The sequence below is a fragment of the Octopus bimaculoides genome, chromosome 2, assembly GCF_001194135.2.
Source record: "Octopus bimaculoides isolate UCB-OBI-ISO-001 chromosome 2, ASM119413v2, whole genome shotgun sequence".
NCBI lineage: Eukaryota > Metazoa > Mollusca > Cephalopoda > Octopoda > Octopodidae > Octopus > Octopus bimaculoides.
This window is the reverse complement of record NC_068982.1, coordinates 122,043,169-122,054,382: the sequence shown is the minus strand read 5'-3', so window position 1 is coordinate 122,054,382 and position 11,214 is coordinate 122,043,169. Positions and strand designations below refer to the sequence as shown.

The 11,214-nt window shown below is 33.2% G+C and overlaps 1 protein-coding gene across 1 annotated transcript in view; it reads left to right on the top strand.

The window, feature by feature from the left end:
- LOC106871906 (DCC-interacting protein 13-alpha) overlaps positions 1–11,208 on the top strand; it is a 55,959-nt gene extending 44,751 nt beyond the window's left edge. The window contains exons 17-22 of the mRNA XM_052965561.1: positions 2,932–3,040; positions 3,712–3,798; positions 5,192–5,279; positions 5,592–5,642; positions 7,653–7,688; positions 9,732–11,208. Of these exons, the coding sequence (XP_052821521.1) occupies positions 2,932–3,040; positions 3,712–3,798; positions 5,192–5,279; positions 5,592–5,642; positions 7,653–7,688; positions 9,732–9,905 (545 nt within the window). The 3' untranslated portion in view covers positions 9,906–11,208. The remainder of the gene's footprint in view (positions 1–2,931; positions 3,041–3,711; positions 3,799–5,191; positions 5,280–5,591; positions 5,643–7,652; positions 7,689–9,731) is intronic.
- The last annotated feature ends 6 nt before the right edge of the window (positions 11,209–11,214 follow it).

Sequence of the window (11,214 nt, the reverse complement as noted above, 5' to 3'; positions counted from 1 at the left end):
AACCAACCTAGAATTATTGTTTTCTATCTGTCAGTTATTTGTTCTATGTCTGCTTCTTTAAACTTGTGTGAAATAAGATTTGTTGTACTTCTTCAATCAAACTACAACACTTGCTTCCCATTTATACAAATCATAGACATTCAGACTGAACAATAAACAGACAAGAATCATCCATAGGCTACTGTTACTGTATTTTATAGAATAGCGCAATAAACAAACAAAATATAATGATCTAAAATTTATTGATTTGTCTTTGTATTTAAAACTATACATGTAGGGATATGTGTGTAAAAGTGTACTTATAGTGAGTACTAAAAGCACTTAAATTAGTGAACTGCACTTCTTTATGATACCGTTTGCAAATAAATAATGTGATATGACAAAATGGCTCTTCAGTCAGTATGTTTGTACTCTGTCACCACAGGAACCATAATAAATTCTGCCTTTATCATCATTTAACAACTGTCTTCCATGCTAGCAGGAGTTGTATGGTTTGGCAGGATCCATTGAATCAAAATACTGTCATGTTCCAATGTCTTCTTAGTCATAATTGGATGCCTTTCCTAATGCCATCCACTTTTACAGAGTGTACTGGGTGCTTTTGTTTTTCTGGCATCAGTGCTAGTGAGATGATTGCCTTGTAACTTGCAAAGCTAAAGAGACCCTTTAATTAGGTATGTTTGAAATGTCACAAACATTCAATTAGCTTTCACTTTCTGGATGTTTGTATCATCATCATCATCATCATCATCATTCAACGTCTGTTTTCCATGCTGGCATGGGTTGGACGGTTTGACATGGATCTGGCCAGCTAGGGGTATATATAATTGTAGACAATCAAACAATTCCACAGTAACACAAGGAGGTCTAGTCTCACCTTTAATATTAATTTTATTTTTGCTTCATCTGTGTCATTCACTGCCATCATTTTGTTTATTATAATTCCATTCACATCTTGAATGTTTTATAGGATTATTAAATTGATTCCCAATGTACATTAGTTTAATGACTTTAGAAATATGAAAGACAGAATCGACCTTAGCACAATTTGAACTCAGTATATAAAGAGCAAAAGATGAATACCACTGGCATTTTTCCTAATACTCTAATGATTCTGTCAATCTATTGACAAAAGTTTATCTTATGGGAGTTGAATCCACAATGTAAAGAGACTTGTAAAGAGTTAAATTTTGCATTGGATTTTGCTTGCAGCTCTACTCATAGTGTCAATTCACTCCTCTCATTGACATAGATATGGAAATGTATGCCTACTAACAAATTTACATATTGACACATATTTATGCATGTATCAATCAATTATGTCAATCAATTGACACATATTTATGCATATATGCACATCCTATGAGTATAATTATATATGTGTGACTATTTATTGGTGTACTTCATCCATTTCCTTTATGTAATTTCACATGTTTGATGAAGAATTCATTTTATGTTCCTTGGGCTTAGGGAGAATGGATGAGCAGAGATTTAAACTTATATATATCTATCAACACTACCATTATCATTATACTTGTTTTACCATGCTTGCAAGGATTGGACAGGTCTTCTTCAGCACACCATACCACTTGTTGCACTGCCTTATCATCTTCATCAGATTCTACAACCTGAGATCAGATTTCCTTACTTGCTCCTGTGGCTTTCATGTCTTTCCACTGCAGGTTATTTCGACTTGAATTGGTTGCCAACATCCCACATCCATACCAATTCAGTCTTTCTTACAAACTACAACTGACTTCTCAGTTTTGTCAGCACATTTGTGTTTCATTGTTCATGCACATTAACATTACACATTCAGTTGAACATGCTTACTTTACTTCTTAACAGTTTTTGTACATCTTGCACATTCAGTGCAGCCTCTCTGCACATGACTTGCACAACTCTCACAAACCATTCATCTACACTTAGTTTTCTTTGCAATCACCAGACTACAGAGTGTAGTATCCCGTCAAAATCCTTTTCCAAGTTGATGAGTGCTAGACATAAATTCCTATATTGGTCTTATCAGGAAGAGGACATCATGGCATATCATTCTGACTTAAGCCTAAACTGCATCTCATCTAAGCTAATTTTCTTCCTAATTTGTTCTGCTGTTACTCTTCCTGCTAATTTATAAGTTGATCTATCAGTTTGATGCCTTTGCAGTTATCACACTTCTTTCTAAAAGATCTCCTTTACTCTTGTCACAGTGAATGAAGATACCGGTGAGCCAATTATTAGAAATGATCCTTTCTTGAACTCCTGATTGACTATGTAAACACATGTCCTACTTTATCTGATATTTTCAGCAACTCAGTGAATATTTTTGATTTTCGATCTGCTTTCCCTGTCTTCATATTCTTAATGACCATTTTGCACATAGACATTGGTTTCAATATGTAGTTCCTTTGTTATTTAACTTGAGGTAGTCCCTCTTTTCCCACAAATTCTCATTCAGCAATCACTTTTAGCAGCAGTTACATGCTTCTTTCTCAGCATTCATTAAGGCAAGTGCAATTATCATTACACATACACTTTTCAGCAATAATGTTATGATTCCTACTTGTACACTTCTTTGCAATCTGGAACATTTCACACCTCTGACCCCACTGAACATTAGTAAGCCTCTTTTCTTTGACTTCTCTCTTTGCTAAATACACCTGATATTTAACTTTTCTTCTAACCACATGATAATGTTTTCTCCCACAATTCTTCCATTGTCTCCAGGTCTGTCTCTTAGCTTTTATAGCTTTATCTATCATACCTTTCCACCTTTTTGTGATCTTGGCTGGAACCTTACTCTTACAAATTGGGTCTGTTACTCATAGATTATTTTGTAGACATACTCAGTTACCTTTTGTATTTTAGGTTTTTATCTTCATCTTCTCATCAAAACTGTAATTATCTCTAAATATAAATGTCTCTTTTCAGGTGAAGCCCTTGTGAACAAGACAATGCGTCACATAATGGCAGCTCGCGCAATACATAATGTTCTGAGAATGACAGAATCTGAATTGATAATATCTGACACATCTCTGAGGTAATTATAGAAATTAGCTAATTGTAGTTATTCCATTTTGTTATTTAACATGAGAAGGGACAGTACTCTGAAGTATCCAGTTTGTTTCAGAAGAACAAAGATCATTGTTGATATGAGAGAAGGGTCAAAGCAAAGACACAACTTAAAAAGTGAATGTGTGGTTGTTCTTGTTGTTTCGCTGCATGTTGGCTGTGATTGAGCAGGCTTATGATTAAAGACATTCCAACCATAATGGTTCTATTTCTTCTTATGTGCAGGACACCTAGGATCACGTTATCCAATAAGCTCTTTTTCTAAGACAGATGGGTGTATATACATATACACATACATACAAATATATAAAAATACTATGCTCATTATTAGATTAAATTAGAAGATTTCTGAGTATTCTCCCTCACATTTCTAGATCAGAATTAATTAAGCTAATGATTGATTTTCTTTTCACTACAGGTATAATTAAACATTTTTTTTTTGCTCTCTACATTAAATATGCCAACATTGACTTCACTGTTTGGTCTTCATGCAACTTGCATCCCTAGGTAATTTCCCCCTGTAACTTCTTTTTTATAAAATAATGATAATTGTGTAATTATTGTTTACTTATTTTAATAAATATATATTTCTCAAATATTTTGATGTTTACACATTTTTGGTTTCTTTACATAATTCAGATTAGTGGATACTGCTACTAATAATGTTCGCACAGCTTTTAAACTGAGTGATATTTCATATTGGTGTGGACATAAAGAAAATGACAGGTGAGTACTCAAACCAACTTAACTTCCTGGCATTCATTTGCCAAACTTTTAGTCATTTTTTTGTTTTGATATTTATTGAGAAAGGACATAACTCCTTATTTTTTTAAGTGTTTATTAAGACAAGCTCCTTTTTCTTCCAAGGTGTTGTGGTGTTCTGGATTATATACATTTTTGTTCTGGATTATATCCTATTTTGCAAAATAATAATTATCCTTTCCTTTGGATTTGCTTCCATTGCAGGAATATTTCATACATATTTAAATCCAACACCGCAATCTTGTAAAAACAGTTGTGAGATGAAGCATGTGTTGCTTGAAATGCTTGATATAGCAATCAAATCCCCATTAAATTAACTCCCACAGTCTCAAAAAGCAAGAACATGTATAATATATTTGTAGCTGTACTATGACTGAAAACAATAAAACCTTTTTGTGATAACTTGAGCTGCTACAAATATCAGCAAGATTATATAGTCCAAGCTATGCAATGCTCAATAGAAAGGCTAGATGGTTAAAGTTGAAACACTTTTGATAAGTCTGCTCAGTCAGAGCCAATCCGGGGTTAAATAATAACATAAGAGTTCTTATAGCATTTGATTATGTTAATTAACTCTATTATCAAAATAGACATTTATTTAGTTGTTATAATTTTTAAGAAAATCATATTTGTTACTGGATGAGACTTCCCATGAGTTTGCTATTGTATCTGGACTGGTTATTTGTATTACCTTAGATTTTGTTAAGAAGGATAACTAAGATTGTACTGATCGAAATTTTCCAAGGGTCATTATTGATATAAACAGAAATTAATAATTATTGAAGTCATATCTGCTACTCTACAGCAATTGGCATTACTAGACTAGACACCATACCAATTAACCTTTTTAAGTATTATAACAGATTTTCAAACAGGTTCTAAAGAGTGGGCACATGGTTAAGAACTTTGCTTGTAGTTTTGGGATTGATCCCACTGCACAGCATCTCGAGCAAGTGTCTTCGATCATAGCTTTGGATTAATGGAAAACCTTGTGAGTGAAATTTGGTAGATGGAAACTATCTGGAATTGTTAGAGGAATCATTCCTGTTCTTGAATGGCAGATTCAATTTGTCTCCTTGTTGAACACCCTCACCTGATCATTGAGTACTTTTAGAAGTGACCCCTGTGTGTCATGTATCTGGGCAAGGTCTTCAATCTGAAGTTAACTTCCTTCTTTTGCCTTGCTAACCTTGGAGGTCCTGTAAAAGGGTCACTGCCATACTTCTTATAATTAAATAAAAGTGAAAAAAATAATGTAAAGGGAGTTCTGAACATATCCACTATTCTTCACCTTTTGTTACATTTATATTGCTGAATAAACCATAATTTTTTATGTTAATTTTCATGTGTCTTGTAGACTACTTGGTTTTATCACTGTCAACAAAGAAGAGGGTTCACTTTCTTATACATGTCATGTTTTTGAGTCAAGTACACCAGTTTTGGAGGTAAGTAAAATAAAACACATGCTCAAAATACCTTGCTGCATTCTTATATGATTTAAGTTCACATTATCCCACTGTTAATTTTGCTTTGTATTCTTTCATAGTTACATCAGCTATTTGAGTTGATGTAATTAACTATAGCTCTTCTCTCAAAGGTTTGTGGCCTTTGTGCTAAAATTAGAAATCATAATCTAATATCAGAACAAACTTACATGCAACAGCTACTTTTATTAATAGTTCCCTGTGCATGATCATTCAGCATGAGATGAACCAGTATTAAAAGTATTGGCTTTAAAAATTATTTATTCATTGTAGATTTGTCAAAGTATTGGTAAAGCAACATCTATGGCATTTAAAACTTTAATGGTAAGTTAAACTTGTATTCATTTTTTACTATTAATGCACTGATTCATTGAAATAGTCTTCTTCCTACTACCATCTTTCCTCACACATGTACATGCTCAGTGTATACACTTACAATCTTACCTGGAAATGTATACTCACAATCTTATCTGGTAATAAAATAGTATTTTTTCTTTTATATTACTCTAATATTAAGTAAATACAGAATAAAATAAATTAAGAATGAAATTAGATTAAAATAACAAATGATTGATACAAGATTTTTCAGTGGTCCACTGAAAAAGGTGTTAGCCTTTCAAGTATCAGAGAATTGTATCCAATTACTGGTGCTGTGTTTATGACTTGTGGTATGTTAACTTTTACAGCTAAGTTACTTTGTCTCCATTAGTTAACAACAAAACACCAGTGACAGTACACTGATCCATGATACTTGGTGTTGAATTTATTGAAAAATGATTAGTCATTAGTTTTGATTTCAAATACACCCAAAAGGTAACTATTCCTGTGCTTTTTTTTCTTTTTCTTTTTTATTTATGGATTCTCATTCAGGACTTGTTTTGTTATTGAATGATTTTGTTGAAAGTAAAAAAAACCCATACAAAATCATTCAGTCAGTAACAAATGTTCCTTTTGATTTTATTCAAATTATTTGATTGTATTCGTAGTATTTATTTTGTGGAGGGATTAAAGGCTGTGTGGAGAAATGAAGAGAGGCAACAAGGGAAAAGTGACAATGGGACCAGAAGTGAGGAGAAGTGATAACATGTCTAGAAGCAGAGTAGTTGAACAGCCTCTTTTTTTGCCAGGGCATCAAGTGTGACATGCGTGTTGTGGAGATCATTTTAGGAGAGTAGTCCTTTCTGACCAGAAACTTGAGTAGAGTGCACATGTGGGGTACGACTTTTGAGTTTTACTTGTTCCTGTGACCCAAAATTTGGATATATTGTTGCCAATTGCATCTCAAAGTAAGAGTAACCTTATTTGTGCCTTACAACTACAGGTTGACTCTTAAAACTGAATGCTAAACATTTAACTGGATGTTATAAGATCTTTAGTCCATTGGATTATAATAGACTTGTATATCACTACCATTGGTCCCTTACTTGAAATATTAAACTAGAGAAACCAAAACATCTAGATTGGGTATGAGTGTAGAAGACAGACATGATTTTGGTAAAGGTAATCAAATTACCCATGAAGACAAAAAAAAAAAAACCCAGAAGTCTTGGTGTTTGATATATGTTTCATATTTCAATTCATCTACAAATAGATCTGAAGGAAATGGCTGCTAAATATGAAAACTTAGAAACTTGTACACCACATGTGCTAATGATGGTGAGAAAATGCTTTAAGATATTTTATTTTTGGGAAAATAATCTGAGTTAGTAATAAGTAAGGAGTAAGACGTATATACAGGAATTTCATGTTTTCTAAAAGGAAGTATGGGTAGAGAGAAGACATGAAACAAGGTAGTTTTATAAGATCTTGGTGAGTTAGTTTACATGAAAAATTACCTTAAGTTTATAACAAGAATCTATTTTAGTAAATATTTTTACACTATTAGTAGTTGTAAATATAATTTTCTATCTTTATTTTATTCATGAATGATTTTTATTGTTTTCATTAATATTAAAATAATAATTGTATAGAAAAGGCAACGAGGGAATTCTTGGTACTATTAAATTGTACAGTTTTTGTTGGTTTTGTAAGAATATGTAGTATATTAAGAATGTATGAAAAACTTTTGCTTTAGATGAATTTATTACAAGAAACAGCTAGGTTTCTTTCTCAAATGTTTTACATAGTTCAACATACACAAGTGAATGTGTGGAAAACAAAACAGAAATTACAAATTTTGAAAGAAGTATCTACCAAAATTTCTGTTTTGTTTTTCATACATTCACTTGTGTAGATTGAACTGTATAAAATATTTTAGAAAGAATACACATCATCATCATCATCATTATCATTATTATTATTATTATTATTATTATTATTATTATTATTATACAGCAGAAGAATATGGAAAATAGGAAGGCAGAAGAAAGAGTAAGTTATAAAATTCATTTACATGTTAATTAGTAGATTTAAGTATTTATGTGTATGTGTAAGTCAATAAATGATGCAGAGTTCTGTCTCTTTGGTGAAAGAGAACCAGTGTTAGGAATGTTTGTTATGTAATCAGTGAATATTGTGTTCTTGTATGAATACACTTATTCATAATATACAATTTTCTCATGAAAAATCATGTTTGCACAACATACATTAGTAAAATTCAAATGTTGCTTTTGAATTTTCTTTTTCCTTTACTTAGAAGGCATGGACGTTTTTGCAGTATTTTATATAGCAATTATAATAAATTTGACTGAACACGCCTTTTATTCTCCCCATATATTATAATATGAAAGAAAAGTTAGTGCATATTATACACAAGGAATATATTTTTGCCTATAATTACGGATATCCTTTATACACAAGTGTGTATTATATGTGAATAAATACAGCACCTTATGAATGGGTACCTGAAGCATGCTACTGCTGATACAACCCAACCTAAATTGACAACTGGAGCATTCTGTGAATTCATTTGAAAATAGGTGCTGAATTCCTTCAAATTACTCTGTACTACCTTCAAAATAAAAGTGGGGAGGGCAAAATTGGACAGTGTTGGCTTATATTATCATCATCATCATCGTTGTTGTTTAACGTCCGCTTTCCATGCTAGCATGGGTTGGACGATTTGACTGAGGACTAGTGAACCAGATGGCTACACCAGACTCCAATCTGATTTGGCAGAGTTTCTACAGCTGGATGCCCTTCCTAAAGCCAACCACTCTGAGAGTGTAGTGGGTGCTTTTTACGTGCCACCGGCACGAAGGCCAGTCAGGCAGTACTGGCAATGGCCATGCTCAAAATGGTGTATTTTATGTGCCACCCACACAAGAGCCAGTCCAGGGGCACTGGCAACGATCTCGCTCGAAAGTCCTTATACATGCCACGGGCACAAGTGCCAGAAAGGCGACGCTGGGCACAGGTGTCATCACAATTTCACTTTTGCTTGCCCCAATAAGTCTTCGCAAGCCGAGTCTCGTGTCTAATTTGGGAGACGACGTTGGCATGGGTGCCAGACGTCAAATTTAACTCGATTTCGATTTCACTTGCCTCGACAGGTCTTCGCAAGGGGAGTTTAGTGTACAATTTAACTTATATATATAAAAAGAGGGATGGACATGGAAGGAATGTTGATGATCTTACCTGAGGTTATAAAGCTAAGAAACAACATCAACTATCAACACCCAACATTGATGCGACTAATCAGAATGGGTGTTGTTGTGTAATCCTTAGTCAGCTATCATTGAGTATAACCGTTCCATGTTATTGTATATCAAGAACATCACTGACCGGTGTGTGATTTCAGGGAAAAATAGACAGCTACTTTTAACAGGTTGAGTTTAGTTTTGAATTCTAGTTTTAAATTCTAGGACATTGTGTATCTATGACTATTGATTATGTCCTTTCCCTTTTTTTTTTTAAAGTTAGTACTGTATAGTTTAAAGGAGATTACCATGAAGCCACTTGAATTTTCCTTCATTGGCTTTAGTATAAATATTAATGGAATATATTTGGGGTGAGCTATGTGTACAATATAGTGTTTTCATATACAACCAGCCAAGGGAATGAGCTGACAAAGAAACCTCTATGCAGTACTTGACTTGTTAGTTGCATATGTGACAAATGCCTGCATTACTCAAATTAGCTCAGAAAGGTTCAGACTTTGTAAAGTGAATTTGCCTCTTAGTGAAACACTATTCTGTTGCAGGTATTGTCAACAAAAGATTTAGCATCTGTTTTCAGACAGATGTATAACTGAGGCACGCATATTTAGTTGTCTTTTTAGGAACACTGTTCCTGTAGTGTATATAAATTCACAAGCTGTAATCTTATCCCTAACCACTTGACCATGTTGCCTGAACACAAAAATGTGTCTGAAGTAGATTGCATGTGTGTGTGTGGTGTGTATGGTTTTAAATATATTCATGCCTCCCCACCACCGTCTCTATCTAACTGAGTCACTGTTTTATATTTGTCTAGGAGCTTCTGCTTGCTAACATCAGTAAGTTACAAGATAAATCACCAGAAGGAATCAAATCAGCCAGGCTAAGCTCTGATGAGAAATACTTGGTTTTTACAGAGAAGGCACCTTCAACAGCCTCATCAGTTCAGCCAGTCACAGACATTGGGCCTGTAGATGACTCGGAAGCTTGAAGTTGATTTTTTTTTACATAGAAATGACAGGGAAAAAAGGGAATGTAGAGAAATTAATTACTTTTATTTTTAAATGTACTGAGTGATATTTCTTCTTTAACTTCCGTTGACAAAATCTAAGCTATTTTGTAAGTATTATAATAACCAAATTAATTGGTATGAACAAGAAATAACAGCTTGTATCATATTCTTTCAAAATTCATTTCAATAAGAAAATAGAATTATTCTAATTATGTAGTGTTGTTAATAACTTATTTCTACTAGGCACAAATGCCCCTACCTTTTTTTTTTTTTTTTTTCTAATAGGAGGAAATAGAGTCAACTCATTTGTTTTATTGATCCCTATCCTTGCTTGAAGGATAAAAGCAACATTGACTCCTATTGATTTAATCTGAACACTTGATGTTAATGATTATGATGAAGCAATAACTTACAAATCATAAAACACTTATTTCAACTGTTTACTACCTACTTTGGATTCACTATCCTAGATTGGAGTGGAGGTGTAATACCTTACAGTTTTTTTCAGACCATTTGCACTAGGGATTTAGTGTAGTCAGCCTGAGTCATTGGAAGGGAAAAAATGATAAGGATAAAAGTGTCAGACACACAATTGTAGAAAGAGAGGATTGGAGCAGCGATAAAGATAGGGAATGGCCTTGATAATGAGCCAGTGATTGTAAACTGTTGGTTATTTAAAACTTAGCAATCAGATGGTACATCTACCTAATGCAGTGTTTCTCTTATGGATGTGAGGAGAACTAATGATTGAAAAGGGAGTGTTCAAATTGCCATCTTTAATGAGATTAAATATGTTTCTAAGATTTAAATGTCAAAAACATTGATGAAACAAGAATTACATGGATGCAAGCTCTATTTTATTTTCTCATTAATAAAGAGGAGGTTGCCAAAAAAATTTCACTAATTTCTTTTTATAAGGATAGGGTCTGTCGTTTGTTAGTTTGAGAACTACTGATCTAATGAATACAATTCTCTCACATTATCTCCTGAGGAGAATATTGAGAGAATACAGATACTATCCTCATATCGTAAATATCTAAATAGTGAATTATTCTTGCTCACTACCTATTTAAGTAGAAAGTCTTGTTAATATTAAAAGACTGTCTCTTTTATGCTCTCTACTTGACAGAAAATGTTTTTGTAGCTTTTGAGCAGCTGTTGTTGGTACTGCTCAAACATGCAAATCTATTGAACAGAGGTAACTGATCAAATGTTTGGAAACACTGCAGGTTTTTGCCTTGAATGTGTTGTACTTCAGCCCATTTATATCACAATATATATATATATA